At 36.4% G+C, this 17,982-nt stretch overlaps 1 protein-coding gene across 1 annotated transcript; it reads left to right on the plus strand.

Annotated features, from left to right (window-relative positions):
* Positions 1–5: 5 nt before the first annotated feature.
* sema7a (semaphorin 7A (JohnMiltonHagen blood group)) lies at positions 6–16,249 on the plus strand. Its single transcript, XM_079860218.1, has 14 exons — positions 6–199; positions 339–472; positions 1,164–1,202; positions 1,295–1,390; positions 2,909–3,002; positions 3,167–3,277; positions 3,719–3,861; positions 5,046–5,224; positions 7,201–7,309; positions 9,160–9,355; positions 10,194–10,309; positions 10,446–10,591; positions 13,159–13,214; positions 13,337–16,249. The coding sequence occupies exons 1-14, from the start codon at positions 76–78 to the stop codon at positions 13,702–13,704; spliced, it is 1,911 nt and encodes a 636-aa protein (XP_079716344.1). The 5' UTR covers positions 6–75; the 3' UTR covers positions 13,705–16,249.
* Positions 16,250–17,982: the final 1,733 nt, after the last annotated feature.

The raw sequence follows: 17,982 nt of genomic DNA on the forward strand, positions 1-17,982 counted from the left end.
TTTTCAGTCTCAAGCACTGTAGCTGTAAGATGAGATGTGTTCGAGTTATTCTGAGCGAATAGACTCTCCAGGATAATGCTCTTAAAACGATATTTCTCTGTCGACATCAAAGGCATTTTGTCGTATCCTTGGTTTATTTATGGAGCGTGCTTTCAGTGCGTGTTTTGCTCTTCTAATCCCAGATTAACAGTAAGACAAGGTAAGAGAAAATACAAATTTACCCTAATTAGTATGTTTGTTTTGTATATCAAATAATGCAGTCTAAATTGTGTTTGTGAGAAATTTGATATATTGTATCTTACTACGACATAAATTTACTCAAGTTTTATTTTTCTCAGATGACTGTCTACTGTTATACAACACGAATTATAGTCATACAGTCATATTTCATGAAGAAGGATCGAAGAGTCTTTTGTTGGGAGGATTAAATAATGTTCTACATGTTGATGTAGACACTGGTCAGATTTTGGAGGTAAATGGTCATTAATATGTCAATTATATGTGATATTTATATGAATCACAATGCATGTATATGATTTTGCCATTTCCTATTGAAAATATTATGAAATATAAAATTATTATTACTAAAATAATCTTATTTTAATTCTATTCAAACTAATTTCAGAGTTGGAATATAAAGCATAGTAGCATATCAATGAGAAATGATTATTTTTAACGCTTCGGTTAAGACTGAAGGTAACTGAAACTTTTTGCACTGGGAGTAATTGGTAAGTTGAGCCTATTAAATTATATATTGTGATAGTTAGAAATGAAGCCATGACGCACACAGACAGCTGGGTCCATATACAACAAACGTGTCTGTCAGTGCAGTTTCATTCAGGTCATTTGATCAAACAAAAGCAGAATAGCAGGTGTTCATGAAAGATTTATTTCCATCAACATGTCCAATCCGTTGCTATGGTTACAATACATTATTTAAATGTTTATTGTTTGATTGATTAGTGAGAAAACATTCATGTGATCTGTTGCTTTGTATATGATTTGTTAAATAATTGTGCAGTCATAGCACTCAAAATGTAATAAAAAAAAACATTTTGAGAAGTGTTCAGAAGATTTTGTGACCGAGATAATAAAATAAAACACGGTTTATAGAGATGCAAAGTATAGAATTTATTCAGATGATGTTTTATTTTTATTTGTAGAGCTTCACTCTGAATCCAAACTTACCAAGATGTGGTATGGTGAGTTAAATTCTTTTGAAGATGTTAAAAATAAAAACAAATGGAGTTTTGTGGTTTATAACAGTCTTTCTAATATTCCTCCATATATGCAGAGCTATTGTGAAAATGTAGTCACTGTAATTGAGAGATTTCAAGACTGCACATTCGTATGTGGGACGAATGGAGAAGACCCAAAGTGTTGGAAACTGGTGAGAAACAAATTTAGAGCAAGATTTTTGCATATAGCTCTGCGACATATTTAGAACTGCACAGTTTCTCTCAAATGTTGCTGTGTTGTTTCCTTTTTTTTTTAGTAAGACCATACTGTGGAAAAAATATGTGTACCTTGACTCAACTCTATGTGCATGTAAAATTTCCACCAGATTCACGGAATATGATTGTGTACGCTGTAGCCTAAGTTGCTGCCTTTTTTAAGTACAATCAACTTGGATGATTAACCCTCATAAGCTCCTCGTTTCCTGTTTACATTCCTTGTCTTTGGGGTGACCCCCAAATAGTATTACCCCAAAAATTCAAAGAGTTATTGTAAAATAATAATAATAATACAAATAATATATATTTTTTTTGTTTACTTCTCATCTATACATTAATGCTGTGTATAGGCTCTATGCACGATCGCTTGCGCGTTTAGTCTCAGCCCCCCAAATACATGCTGCGTCAGAAGCCGTTTTTGCATTTAGTGGGGTTGACAACTTTGAGGGTGAGTATTCTCTCATATCATGCGAAATCCGACTAGCGAATCGCTTTCTAAAATAGTTGTCTCTGTTTCTGAGAAAATTTTATATTTGAATTTTATGAAAGTTTTGCCTCTAGTACATTTCGCTAGAACGCGCTATGCGGAAGTCGTAAAAACGCTGGCTGAGATTCTACCGGAAATACGGCAACAGCGTTCGTGCATAGAACGTATTTAAGTTGAAATGACTTAAACACCCAAGATGATTGTACTTAATTTAAGGAAGCAACTTTTTTTTACAGTGTATTTGTATGTACTTTTCGTAGAGTGCATTTTTATTTATAGGGAGCATTGGCTGCAGCTAGATAATTTTAATAAAAAGATCTCTCTCTCTCTCTCTCTTTCTCTCTCTCTCTCTCTCTCTCCTGCTCGCTTGCTCTGTCTTGCACGAAACTTTTTCCTCAGAGAGCATTCGCAGCAAATCTTCACCCAAAGTGTGCCATTCCCAAAACGTTTTTTATATAAGCTTGGACTCTCTGTAATTTTTGTCAGCTTTACTGGCTGTGCATATGTCTGGTTTCAGCTTGTCGTTAATTTTACCGCAAATAAACTTTAGTGAAAAAGTATTAATATGAAGTAATTTCTGTGTGACATTTACATTTAAACACTCAAATATGTGATTGAGAACCAATGTCTTACTAGTTTAAATTCCAATTTGACTTTTAATTCCCAGAAAAAAGAATTTTTGATATCAACATTCAAATTTTCACTAGTTAAAATAATTCCTGATATCAAGATTATCATTTTTACTTGTTAAAATGGCTCATCAGTTATTACTATTACAAAAATGAATTCTTGACATAAAATATTATGTGAGCACTTACAGAAATTCTTGACATCTCAACTTTAATTTTAATACATTTGTAATCGTATTTTCAATTGTAGATCTCTTTCATTTATATCATGCAAATGAATAAATGTTAAAATGGCTTGCCATATCGCTGCTCTCTAAAATGATTGTCTCTTTTCAAAGTTTCCCACAGAAAGCAATCATTCCACTGAGGTTGTAGACGGCACAGCGATCTCACCTCACACATGTACACAGAACTCGCTGTCTCTGATAGCAGGTAAGTGCGGAGCACAAGCCACTTAATATTTTGATCTGCAGGCTTTGTGAATGAGCTGGAGGATTGTACATGCTTATCTAGAATAGGCTTTCAGTAAGCAGATAGACAGATCTGAGAAAGTGATTCAGCTCTTTTGTAATGAATGTTGCCATTTAAATGTGCAGATGGAGACCTCTATGCAGCAGCTCCTCTTTACAGTGATGGAACCCTGCTGCAGTTTCGAAGAAAAGCTGGAAATCGAATCAGCGTATGGATGCATGACCAGTGGGTCTCAGGTTGGTGGAATCACACATTTTCACTAAAAATGACAATTTTAGCATTTTTAGGCAAACTTGTATTTTATGTATGAACTGTTTAAACTGTTTTTCTAATTGAGGACATCTCCAAATGTCCACAAAGAAAGGTTATTTCAGATTTAAGGAACTTAGGACAGATTAGTCTAAGTGAACTCGTAGATCTGACTCTGCTTTTAATGTCATTTAAAGACTGCACTTAAGTAGCCTATACACTAGTTTTGCTTACAAGAGTTTGCTGAGCAAGAGAAAGGTCATCAATTGCTTACAGCGCAGCATTTTTCTACTCCCAAGCTTCAGCTATCAAAATACTCCCTAGTCACTGTTTCACACTTGAAGCTAAAGTTGAGGTTCATTGAAATTAGTACAAAAAGTGGAATGAATAAAGAAATAATTCATGACTTATTCGGACTCCCCCCACAGAGCCCACTTTTATCTCCAGTTTTCTGGCCGAGCGCAAAAATGACTCCTTGAATGAGAAGATATACGTCTTATTTCGTGAAAAAAACTCGGACACAAGCCCAGAAGCTGATCCTTGGATATCTAGAGTTGCCAGAGTTTGTAAGGTAGGTTTCTCACATGGATATGAAAGATGTGTCTGTTCTTTGTGAGGCTTCCTACATGTTTGAGAGAACAATTATTGTGGAAAAGTGACCTTCAAAAGCAATTTTATCATCCTACTCATTTCAAGGACTTATAAAGGCATTTGGTTGTCAGCGATTGGTTGCTATGATTATTGCGGAGGTGGTAAAGAGATGTCTTACAAAGCCAGATTGCATTTCAGCACTGCAAGCCTCCATGGCGTGCAACTTGACTCACAATGCCAGCAATGCAGTCATCACTCTTCTTACAGCGCTTCAGCAGTTTTTTGTTAAAATCAGCTGGAAACAAGACCGTTGGACAGATATCAGATTCTGGAAACAAAGCATGAGCTGCAGAAGTTGTTCAACCAATAAAAAACATTAAAAAACAAACAGTCTGCTAACGTTCACATTATGTTGTGAAAACATTATTTTCAAGTGGTTATGCGGATGTTAAGGGAACTCATTTTGCAAACATTATGGGAACGTTACTATTGAATGTTCTTTGTCAATTCTGAAACAAGTAGTAGGCTATCGTTTAGGAAAAATTCCAAATAAATTAAACGTTTTAGCGTTTGAAATAGGGCTGTCAAACGATTAATCGCGATTAATCGCATCCAAAATAAAAGTTTGTTTTTACATAATATATGTGTGTGTACGGTGTATAATTATTTTCTATATATAAATACACACACATGCATGTATATATTTAAGAAATATTTGCATGTATATACTGTGTATATATATTTATATTATATATAATTTATATTATATATAAATATTTAACATATAAATAACACATTTTTCTTAAATATATATGCATGTGTGTGTATTTATATATAGAAAATAATTATACTCCATACACACACATATATTATGTAAACACAAACTTTTATTTTGGATGCGATTAATCGCGATTAATCGTTTGACAGCCCTAGTTTGAAATTAACATTTTCAAAGACCAGAACACTTAAACAAACATTCTATTAATGCTACTGGAAGAACATTTGTTCATAACTTTGAGAGAACCTTGCTAGAACATTAGGGAAGATCTGAGAACGTTCTGAAGAGAAACAAAGCTTTCATGGCATGTGGATAGACAAATATATCTGGGCTTGAAATTCAGCTGAATATTTTCCACCTGTGAAAATAACACTCTCTCATCATAGGTTGACGAGGGTGGTCCCAAGCTGCTCCTCCAGAACATCTGGACCTCCTTCCTGAAGGCACGCCTCGTGTGTGGGATTCCTAGTGAGTCGTTGTACTTCAACCGCCTGCAGGATGTTTTTGTGCAGCATGCTGAGGACTGGATGAAGTCACGAGTGTATGCGCTCTTCTCCAGCAGCTGGTAAAGACTGCATTATCTTCTGATATTTAAATTGGATTTACTCTGTTACTTCTTGTTAAGAAGGTTTCGAGAAGAGCAATAAAATAGTATCTTTATTAATGGAGAGGTTTTGTTTTGTTTTGTTTTTTTCTACTTTCATCTCATAATGAAGATAAAAAGGGGGGGAGCATTGGGGGGATGTAAAAAAAAAAATCTTGCATCACAATAAGTGTATTGTGATTGTCAAAACATTTTAGTAACTAAAATGAATTTTATTAGGTTTAGTGACAATGTTTATATGGTACAATTTCTGGTAAGCTACGTTTTTTTATTATTAAATTGAACAAATTTCACGATTTCAATTCAATTCTTGTGATTTGATTTAATATTGACTCATTTGGATAAATATTAGGTACACAATTTTTCTCAAGAAAAAAAAAACTCATCTAACGCTGTAAACATACCATATCAGCTGGTAGTATTATTTAAGGTTAAAAATAACTCAAATTAAATATAATGCGTTTTTTTATTATAATAACAACTTTATTTAATGATATAAGTAAAAATATAATAAATATGTATATAGTACACATATTTCGCAAAATACTCTCTATAGCTCTTTTTTTCTAGCCAACTAATGTGCTATAGCCTATATTATGGTCATTAAATGGCTTTCCTGAGGTAAATGTTATGTGACATAATTGGACATAATTTGACATAATTCTCCCCTCCCCTCCCCTCTATAGGAGGGGAGGGGAGAACTCCCTCACATGGTACAACCCATGCAGAGGCTGCGCGCTGCGGTGTCCGAATGCGGAACGTGTGTAGCCTACTAACGTGACAAATATGGAAAAAAAAAAAAAAAAAATTCTCGACCGGCCCAAAAGTGAAGCGGCCCACCGGGAATTCTCCCGATTCTCACGATTACCCACCCCGGGCCTGCTGGAGACCCAAGTTTGGTTTGAAGATGAAAAACGTACCAAGCACAATGTTCTCTCACCATTCCTGATTTCTAACACGCACTCGTCTTGTGGCTCTCAGAGCAGAAATAAAAGCTGCTGTTCTCCGTATGTTTTTCTGTCGTCTTCGGGCACTTTGATATGTAAATTGCGTGAGCTTACTTCGTCCATTAGATCGAAAGATCAGAAAAAGCCCATACATTTACCCTCCCCTTGAAGAAATAAGGATATTAGTGGTTGCAACTGGACAAAAGAGACAGATTACAATACCAGGTAAACGGGATGTGTTTCCTTCGTCTACTTGTGATCCGATCGACCAAAACACTTCTTAATATCAGGTGTAAACCGGGCCACAGTCTGAAAGTGATCAGTACAAACACAAAAAGTCAATTGTCGCTTGTTTATTAAGCTTATCAGTCATTGTTCCAAGTGGAAGGCTGAACTAAGAGGATTCGCATCCACACCAACGAACGATAACGCTAAGTTTTTTCGACGCGCTCGCTGTAGTTTTGTCGCTTGCCACTTTAAATGCTGTAGCTCTTGAAAGCAGGAAGGATTCTGATTGGCTGTCAATGAAAAAGAAAAAAAACACCAAAAGAATTCTTTAGCTCCACCTACTCCCACGAAGCACTGCGAATGACGACTGTACTAAAGCATAAAAATACTATATGTTAACGGATAACATGCTAAGTTCAGCAACTAATTTCTCTGAAAAAACAATGCAACAGCCTTGTTTAAAATGTGTGTTTCGTGATGGAATGTCTGTTTTTGTTTTGGTCTATGTGACTCCGCCCACTGCCAATTTACCCAATAATATTTCGACAACCCGTGTTTCCAGTTGGCGGAAAACACAGCAAGTTGAAGCCGTGGAAGCCAGAAAACAAACTGGGCCAGAGATTGCAGATTGTACCTGAACTAAAAAGCCATCAGTTTTATATATATATATATATATATATATATATATATATATATGTATGTGTGTGTGTGTGTGTGTATGTGTGTGTGTGTTAACAATCTGTTCTTTTCACATTTGCACAGGAACTCTACTGCTGTCTGCATATACTACTTGAAGGATCTTGATTATGTTTTTGAGAAATCTTCCTTCAAAGGTTATACTGAGGCCATTCCCAGCCCAAGACCAGGAACGGTGAGCAACAACATTCCTTTACAGAATAATCTTTATAAACATCTTGTTTTATTATATTGTTTCGTTTTGGATAGAAAAACTCAATGATCTGTTAGTCTGCACTCTTGTTTTGCACTACACTGCATTACAACACCTACCAGTTAACCCTTTAACTGTCACCCCCCCTTTTTTCGCATAGACAAAAAAATCACTATACAAACTTAAATGGTTGTAATTCAAGAATGCTTTGGAATATAGACATATGGTTGGTCTTGTTTTTAAGTAGACATTTGCCAGATTATTGTAGAAGTGAAACATTGTGAAAGTGAAACAGAAAAAAAGTTATATAAGTTTGAGTTTATGAACATATAGAATGTAAAAATATAATTATTTATATTTTATATAAAATATATATATTACAAAATATATTTTACTCTAAAACTGCTAGAAATTTAAAGCCAAAAATCTAAACAAGTTGTGTTCCAAATTTTAGGTTGATATCTCAAAAAATGAGCTTTCAGTAAGATTTTATTTGGGCGCAGTACCAAACTTTTTCACTAGATGGACAGCCAGCTTCCTTACTGACCATATAAGGGCGTCTCCATTTTCATATATGTTTTGAGTGATCTGAATCATGTATTTCCATAATTTCAGACAATTTATGAAGTATACATCCTATTCAGAAATAGTATGGGTGTTTTGGCAGTATTTGATTTGATTTCAACCTCTAATAAACATATAAAGAGCACATATGTGCGTTATAGCTCGCTGCCGCTGCATGCTGCATCACAAATCGAGAATCCATAATATTTTTCTTTATATTCTAAACATTTTCAGACCTTTTTTTCTCATAAAATTTAATTGGTGTTATCTTTTGAACTCTTGGCATGAAAACAAACTGAGGTTTCTACCAATCTTTCATGATTTTTCATGTTTATTTCTATTTCAAAATAAAGGCCTAAACACGCCTAATGAATATGAAATATTCTTGTTGCAAATTGATAAATTACTGCTCCTCATCCATTTTAAAAAACACCACCAAATATGAAAACTAGAGATTGTATTGTTCTAAATATATATGGGCAAACGTCCCACCTGTGGGACGGTGACAGTTACACTGTGGTCAAATAATGTGTAGGGAAGTTTTTATTTTCAGTTTCCTAGTATTCACAAACACCACATGAGTGTGTCAACAATATTCCACATATTGTTTCCAGATTTGATGAATAGCTCAACTGGTATTGTGGTATTATTTCTAAGTTGACAATGTTCTGAGTCAAACTGACGGCCGTAGACTCCCTGGGGGCCGCAAGAGAAAAACTTAATTGGGGGGAAAAAATCATTAAAATAAATAATTATTTTTAGTAACATAAAAAGTATTAGATATTAATTTTAATTAATAAATGTGTAAATATATTAGCATTTACCAAACATTTTTGTAATATTGTGCTTGGGTCCATCACAATGGGATCACCCTATTTTTTGCATTAAAACATTGTTAAAAAAACCCTGTATTGAGTAGCCTTTGATTCAAGTGAAGCCTGTTCACTGCAAATGTTTATTTAATTCACATTTTCCCAAGTTTTATTTTTGTGTATTTTTTTTCCTAAGTTTTATTTATGCCCAACAACTTCCTCAATCATTTTACTCTTGACCCAAAGGTGAATAGTTATGGGTTATTTCTATAGCCATTGTTGGTGAGCCAAGGCTATTGTTTCCTCACAATATCTATTTTAAATCTCCTCTTATACTTGAGGAAATCCACAGTCATTTTTGCCGTGGCCTTTGTCTTGGTGACAATGAGATGGTTATAACCTCAAACAATGCTAACTGAAATTACATTATAACTGATATAACTCCATCTTTTCCAGTGTGTGGAAAACAGCAATTCCATTCCACATCCCACCCTCCGTATTATTAAAGACTATCCAGAGATGAAGGACTGGATTCATCCCATTCAAAAAGACACACCTTTCTTTACAAGTAATAAGAACTTTACCAAGATAGCCGTTGACCGAGTCCAAGCTTCAGATGAAAACATGCACAATGTGCTGCTGCTTGCAACAGGTACATGGATGTGGTAAATTGGTTCAAGATCTCTGTATATTGATGTTTGCTTCGTGACTTCCTTCATGCCAGAGAAAATAACAAAACACTTGATATAAAAAGCTCTTCCCTCATTACCGGCTTTTCTCTTGTTGTTTTCCTGCTTAAATGGGTCATATGGGTCATTTCATCATTTTTTTTTATCCCTGAAATCTGCTGAAAACATAGTCAAGTTCTTTGCACAACAAGAAAACATTTTCTGACCCCTAAAATCCCCCCCCCCCCCCCCAATTTATTTATATTTCCTGCTGTGCCTTTAGGTCTCCAATTGAAACCCTCCTTTTGGCTTTGAAATTCAATGTAGCTCTTTGTTGCAGAAGCTACTGGTTTGTTGATGTTTCAACAACCCATGTTGAAACTTTTATAAACTTCAGCCACTCTTTTGTAAGCATGGGATCCTTCAGAAGGATTATGCAGAGCTGGTGCTACACACAGCCAGAAACCGCAGAGTCTTTTTTTGGACTCTGGATGAAGTTTGAAGTTATACTTTCAGAGTATAATTAACTATTTTATTTCAAAAGATGAAAGTAAATTTGTTTTCTCGTCATATGTTCCCTTTAGAATGAGAATTTTTGTATTATTAACCCTTAAATACATGTTTCGCCAATCATTATTACATATTCTGGTCTTTAGCGACCCGGACTTCTCCGTGTATTCCAGCCTTAATACGTTTTCCATTATATCCGCTTAGTACTGTCAATTTTAAATTACTATTGAACCTGCTTACAATAAATGTTCTCACTACTTCTTTCAGACCACAGACTGCTTAACTCCCATTCATTGTCTTTGCTCTTCTTAGATAATGGCGACATCCTCAAGATCCTGGAGGACGGCTCCGAAGCTTTTATCATCTCTGAAACGCATCTGTGCGACGGCTCAGCACCAATACAATCAATGAAACTTGACTCTGTTCAGGTTCGTTTGTCCAGAGATCCCTTTAATAGCTTTTTTGGGAGTAAAACCAGATTTAATAAAAAGAGAGAAGAGAATGTACCTCCTACGAATACTCCTAGTTGCTGTAAATTTTCACTGCTGTTGTTTTTATCTGCAGAAGAAGCTGTTTGTAGGATATCCTGGGCAGTTGTCCGTGTTAGACCTGCAGAGATGTCAAGACTACAATTCTTCCTGTGAGGAATGTGTTCTTTCCCGTGATCCATACTGCGCTTGGACTGAACGAGGCTGCACGTCACAAACTAAGTATGCTTTATCTTTTTATTCTTTTATTAAAGAATATTATATTATTGTGCTATATATATATATATATATATATATATATACAGGGCCTGAAGTTAACTTTTTTGACCACCAGCCACTGTGGCAGGTGGATTTAAAAATCCACCCGCCACAGTGACTTTTTACCAGCCAGTTTTTTTTTTTTTTTTTGCCTCATAAAAGGTGAAAAAAAAAAGGAACTGCACAAACATTTGTTCTTTAACTTGTAAGAATACACATTTAAGTGCTGTCAAGTTATTAACGAGATCCATACAAGTAATAATAACTCTTAGAATACAGATATAGACCGAGTGCAGCTCGTAGGCTATGTAAACAAATCACACGCGGCTGTATTGATCGCTGGGCAGCTGTTACAGCGTTCAGGAACCGTTATGGTGCGTTCACACCGGAGGCGAATAGCGCGTCAGGCGCGAATTTAGACGCATATTCGCGTTTGGTGCGTATGGCTGACTTCGTTTAAATGTCAAATAACAACAGTTAAAAAAAAAAAAAAAAAAAAAAAAAAAAAAAAAAAACGCAAAGACCCAGCCGCTTTAGTTACTGTTGCTATGTCCGACAAGCTACACCGCGCTCACGCCAAACCATGATCTCACGCAATGAAAAACACATCGCGCAGCAGAGACACTGACAACACGCTGACAGACAAGACAGTCTTGGTTACTTTTGATTTTAAACAAAGTATCAACGTTAAAATTTGGTCATTTTTAAAGAAATTTAGACAATACCGTTTTGTGGCTCTGTAATGTGTCTTGACAGATCGCTGTGGTGCCTCGGTTAGTTAAAGCTGCTTGTGAACCGATCATCTCTTCCTTCTAGTTAATTTATAGCATAAAATAAACATGAATGAACATAAGAAGGAATGAAGTTTTAACTGCGGAAAGATGTCAGTAGGTCTACTCAGTACACTCCGTTTTTTCAAGTTCAAATCATCCAACGTTGAACTCTCCTGACTGCTTTGTCGGACAAAAAAAATTCGGCGGATTATAATTGGCCAGATCGCCGTCAATCAAACTCCCCGCGAAGGGTCGATTCTCATTGGCTACCTGCCAATGTGGCAGGTAGATTGACAGTGTTACCCGCCAATTGCAGAATTCACCCGCATTTGGCGTGTGGTCGGGTGTTAATTTCAGGCCCTGTATATATATATATATATATATATATATATATATATATATATATATATATAGTTTTTGTGCTTGTGTTTTTGTGCTAATGTTTTGAGAGCATTATTAAAGACCAGGGGCCAGTTGCACCAGCTGGACATACTCCCGGTTGTAAGACTAGGCTGGATGTAAAACGCGGCTTAAGTAAATTATGTCTGTTGCACCATCTAAGCACTGCATGTCTGAGACTTAATCTTACACCTAGTCAAAGGTAGGTGTAAAGTGAAAAGACTTGTTCAGAAAAGACTAGTATATGTCTGAATGAATTATTACTGCATATTTATACCATATGCAACATACTTTTTAACGGTCACAAAGTAAATTCAAATGTAGTACTCAATATGCGATTTTGGACACACTTGCTTTGTGAGTGAGTCATTGAATTATTCACGCAACTGGTTATTCTAAATCTTACGCCTAGTCAAAGGTAGGTGTGAAGTGAGAAGTCGTGATTTGTTCGGAAAAGGTTAGTTTCATCTTTGTGAATCAATTGTGAGTTAATTGTAACTGCAGACATGAACTGTAATGTTGATGATGGGTTCATTTACACATGACATGCGACATAACAACGTTATAATACAGATGTGCATAATGTAATATGTACATATGTAAATAAATACAATACATATGTAAATAATACAGATGTTGTCTCATTTACAACATGACATTGTGTAGCCGCTGTGCTACGGCTGAACGGTAGGAGGCTGGTTTGCGTTTGCTGTCGTCTCCGTCGGTTTCACAACATGTCTCCGTTATATTGTCGTTTTCTGTTCGTCCGGCACTTTGCAACAACACAACCTTGTTTCTGCAGCGATTTTCAGCATGTTTTCTATAAGGCGTTTATGTTTTACGTAGCTTAAGAAAGTCACATAAACCGCGCGAAATACGATCAGACTGAAACGGATTTCCAGAAATTCTATTTGAATATGACTTCAAACAACATATCCTCACACTTTTATTAATAACCTTTTACATGTTTAGGACGTTACAAAAATAACCATTTACATACGTTGTAATAATGTACAAGGAGACTTTGGATAAACGCTGACTTGTTAGGTAATCTGACTCATTGAAATCAGATGGTGTAGTAGCTTCATTTATGATGAGCAAATTTAATTTTGTAAGAATCATGAATGGAATCTCAACTATGCGTCCATCTTTTTACGTCCAGCTGGTGCAACGGGCCCAGAAAACTCTAAACAAACATTCTATTAACATTACTGAGAACTTTGAGAGAACCTTGCCACAATGTTAGCCAAAGTTCTGAGAAGGTTTCCTGTTAGCTGGGTTAGAAACTCCATAGCAACACCCTGGCAACCTGCTACAACACCCTAGCACTGTTTTAAATCATTTTCTTTTTTGTTTCAGAGGAGGAATACAAAACATTGCTGATGGACTGACTAACGTATGTCACCAAGAAACAGGTTTGTTATAAGAATAATCTCATAATGTTGTTTTAAGTAAAAAAAATCCCCCGCAATATTTCAAGACTAAAGACAAAACCATCTTCCTAACTCGTGTTTCTTTAACAAATGTTTTTTTTCAGGGGGAAGATTCAGACGTGATGTGCAACAATCATGGACGGCTCCATTAAGTGTCCGACACTCTGTGCCCACTAATGTCCCCTTTTATCTCTCTTGTCCTGTTGATTCCCATCATGCCACTTATGTATGGGAACATGGGGACAAGAGAATCCCATGCCAGCAGACTCAATCAGAATGCCTCCACCTCATCCCAGCCATGACGGCTGACATGTATGGAAATTACAAATGTATTTCCCATGAACGTGATTACACTAAAACTGTGAATGAATATGACCTTTATCCTAAGTCTGCTTTCAATAACGCTTTCAAGCTCAGAGCCCAGGACTGGTTTATGGCCGCATTTGTCACTAGTGTCTTCAATCTCCGCTAACTTTAAGGTCAAAGTAGTTATATAAATGTCAGTGCTTCTGTCCTCCAGCATTTCTGACCTGTAAGCTGATTTAAACCTTCAGTAACACGTTGCCAGGTGTCAGTGGTTGTCTGGTGTAGACTATGGCCTAATCAAGTGAGGTTTATAGAGAAGTAAACACTGAAGTAAAAGAGATAACACGCTTCCCATCTCTGTTGAGTGTATACGATGGGGTCCAAAGTCTGAGACTGCAATGCAAATTTGGGCTTTTATCTTCAGAACCTGGAAATGCTCGGACAGTTTCAGGATTTAGAATTTTTCTGTGAAAAAAACCCCATTATTAAGTAAAATGAAGGAATATTTCAGATGCTGCACTATTCTTAGGTCACAAGTCACTTTTTAAAACTTTCACCAATTTAGTGGTATAATGATATAAATTAGACGTGCAAATATACGTTAATCACGATAATGAACATGCACGGTATTGTTATCGTGGGCACTTCAAAATACCGTGAATAATTATTCATTCCGAATTATTCCGAATTATTCAACCAGCAAAGTGCAAAACACCGCTGTGTGCTGCGTTAAAGAGGCATGTGTGCAATACGCATAAGAACCGCATGGCGGAACTAGTGAAGGAGAAGCACTGAATGAAATTGCACGTTCCATCTCTGACACCAGATGGCGCTGATGGAGCAGTAGAAATCCAGCTGTTACCCCGATTCCAAACGGATGTGCGTCACGAAACTTAGTGCAAGTGGTCCATTAAACCAGAGCCCGTCTACGGAGAGCCTGCCCACTCCCTATTAAGCCCTATTGTACCGAATTTTGGTTGTAGTTCCACCAGAGTTCCACTGGGGGCGATCGCCATGAGTGCAGAATGAATGGGAGTCTATGGGGCTAGACGGCTAAATGTGTCTCTTTCACCCGATTGCCGTTGAGAAATCTCAGATCTGATTGTAAATTGTGCAAGTTCAACATGGGTTTTAGATCGAAAGTTGAATGAACGAGTACTTATGTCGTTTTGATTTCTTACAGGTTGAGTTGTTGTTGCCCATAACACGCTAGCATTCTGCTAATGGACGCTGATTGGTCAGTGAAGGACTGATTACGACCAGAGATACCGCTTGATGGCATCGTGGCATCCGAAGCGGGACCAGAAACAAACAAAACAAAAACTCTTCTAGCACGTGTGTTTACCTGTGTCAGCTGTGTTGTCGATGCCTCGAGTGAAAAGAAAGTGCAGAGCGCGAACGCACCAGAGTGAGTGAAGGATTGCCGTAAAGCAGTATCTCTGGTCGTACATGTGTATGACGTCATTGACACTTTAAAAAACTTTTTAAAGCAAATAAGTGACTCTAAAAAATCTAACACCCAGCAATGTGTGATTTATTTACATCTCCTTTCGAATACAACATTCAAATTACTAGACAAAAAATTATATTTTGAGAAAAGTGGATTTTTATTGGTATAGCGCCATAGACCTCCATTCATTCTGCACTCGTCCTGTGAGCGCCCTCATATGGAATCTGAGAGGAACTGCAACCAGTTCAGAAGCCGGAAGTGTACTGAGAGTGAAACTTCTCGCCATATTAGACATTCTCTGATTAAACGCTAGAATGAGACGGTCTAGTAAGACCGCATGGCTACGTCACACATGTCCCCGCCCCCACGGTCACGGTACAAAAATAAAATTAATATATACTAACTGGCTTTTTATTAAAGCAATACAGTGAATGACAGCCGTATGTGGTCTCTCAGTGGCTTATTATTGGCAGTTTAGTGTTAATGATTAATTTACAGAAAAACTATGCTTTTGTCTTACATTTCATAATAAACTCAGACAAGCTTAGTACAGACTCGTTTTCAGTTTATTTTTGCAAATTGGAATGTGTGCAAAGGATTGTGGGTGATTTAAGGCCGCTAAGGATACATCCGATGAAACCTTCAAAACAGGCCGAACATTTTTAGGCCGACCATCATTTAGTTCGTTATCTCTGTGTATTTAGTTCCTCTGTTTTCAGTCTTTGGTTGTCGGTTGATGTTCGTGTATGGTAGTGTTTATGTTACGTTTACGTTTATGGTGTGTATTTTACGTTTGGATTGCTGCCTGTATTTGATTACTATTATTATTATTTAACTGGAATCTGAATTTGATTGGCTGAGAGCATTTTCCAGCCATGCGATATTCCCACAGTATCAGCTCTGGAACCGTTTCACCGTTTGTTTCTCCGCTTCTCAAAGAGAGTTTCATGGCGGTTGAGCAAACCCTCCATAATTTACTACTGTTATTGTGTCACCCAAGAGTTTTTTTTAGGTGAGAATGTAGTTCTTATTAATCTATTAGGCCTACTTTTTACAAATCAATTTGGCCAAGGGCAAAGTTTAGTTTCATAACTTTATATTTAACTGAAATCCTGTACTAATGCTGCTTTTGTACTTTTGACTGAACTGTTTGCTTGTGTTTATTTCCTATTGTACAAACTTCTTCTACTTTTATAATGGCTGATATATTGTTTATTTAAATATTATTTTTCAATTTTTTATAAATAACATGCAGTATTTGGTATTGAGAAATTTGTTATTGTGATTACCCCTTTATATTGAAAGGTACAATTTGAAACTACTTACACATGCATTGGCTAGCTTTCATTGGACAGTTAAATAGTCAAAGACAAAGATGTCCTCAGCAGACATTCAAAGGTAATTTATGATTATGAATATTGACCTGAAGAATATCAGCTAGATGCAGGCAATGCACTCGCTTAGTCGATCTCTCTGTCATAATATTCTACTCTTCATAATACAATATGCTTCAATGAAGCGACTCAACATTCCTTCGTTAGTCTAAATTGATATATTAGTATTAGTAATGGAGGCTTGGGCTCAACTTAAACTGTCAAATTGAGATTTGAATCAATGGTGGAAAGACGTAGTTCTGCTCAAAAGAGGGTTTTTAAAGACACTCCATTGTTGTTTCTTATTTATTTACACAATTGTGCTGTTGAACTGTTGTATAAACACAATACCACACTCGTAGCTGTGCGCTGTGATTACCTACGTCCAAATCACAGCCGTGCTGATACACAGCAATATCGCACATCTACGAATGCGATATTGTTCATAAAATACGCCGGTAGATGGCAACAAGTGACTAATTTTCATGAGTGAGTGATTGAATCATTCATTCAACCGATTTGTTCGAAAACACTGATTAATTCAGGAATGAAACAAGTGTAACACTGCACTACTGTCTTTGAGAGTGAGTCATTGAATTATTCACTCAACTGATTATTCCAAAACGCTGTTGCTTAGAGACGTGCAACAGTTTTGCTGGGATTTCATTTGGAACTTTTTGTATAAAAGCAATTTCACTCTCGCAGTTGTGCTGTTTTTTTCAAATATCAGCAGAGCTGCGATTAAATTACAGCACTCTTGTGCACTTTTGGATCCCACTGCATGAAACAAAAGCACTTAAAATCACTCTGAATTGTGCACTAAATGCCTTAATGTAATGTAACTGGTTCAACACTTCTTTCAAGAACTGTAGCGTGTCTTTACAGTATGTTATGAAATGAGAGCCACACCAGAAATACTTTTCTAGATGTAACATCTGAGAAACGGTCATATTGTTCACAGTTGGGAATACTTAATATTCAACAATATTATTGATATGAGAACTGAACTGAGCTGGCCGGTGACATCACTGTTTTCTCCAGACCGGCTGTATAGATAAATCAACTAAATTAATAACTTTTTTTACAACAGAAATGAACCACTGAACTTACTTAAACTGGACTATGACTCTTGATTTTCTTCTAGATCTGCTGTACAGCCGAAACAAACTTTGTTGCATTATTTTTCCTGTTGATACTGTAAAGCTGCTTTGAAACAATCTAAGCACTAGCAATTTCCTGTTTCCTTTCCTACGGTGTTTGTTTACTGAGAAACAACAACTTCCCATCATTAGGGATGATATATTTGTGAGATTGCGTAATTTTATTATGTCTTCCAGTCGTGTTTTCATCCGCTCGCTTTCATAATTATGCATGCTTCTTTGTCATTTCTATTTTTTCAAGCGCTTGTTTCTCAAAATGTGTGAGCAAGTGGCCTGTGGATTTGCTTTTATAAAGGGAAACAGGAATGTCGGGGTGTGATTGTATTCATTTCATAAAGTTGTTGAGGAAGTATGAGAAATGAACAGTAACAGGGCTTGATAAATTCTGGGTGTGGTGAGCAACACAAGGTCACTACTGGACTTCATTGCTTTTGGCTGCTAGACTAATGTTCAGTGAAAAC

This window comes from Squalius cephalus, assembly GCF_949319135.1.
Source record: "Squalius cephalus genome assembly, chromosome: 23".
Taxonomy (NCBI): domain Eukaryota; kingdom Metazoa; phylum Chordata; class Actinopteri; order Cypriniformes; family Leuciscidae; genus Squalius; species Squalius cephalus.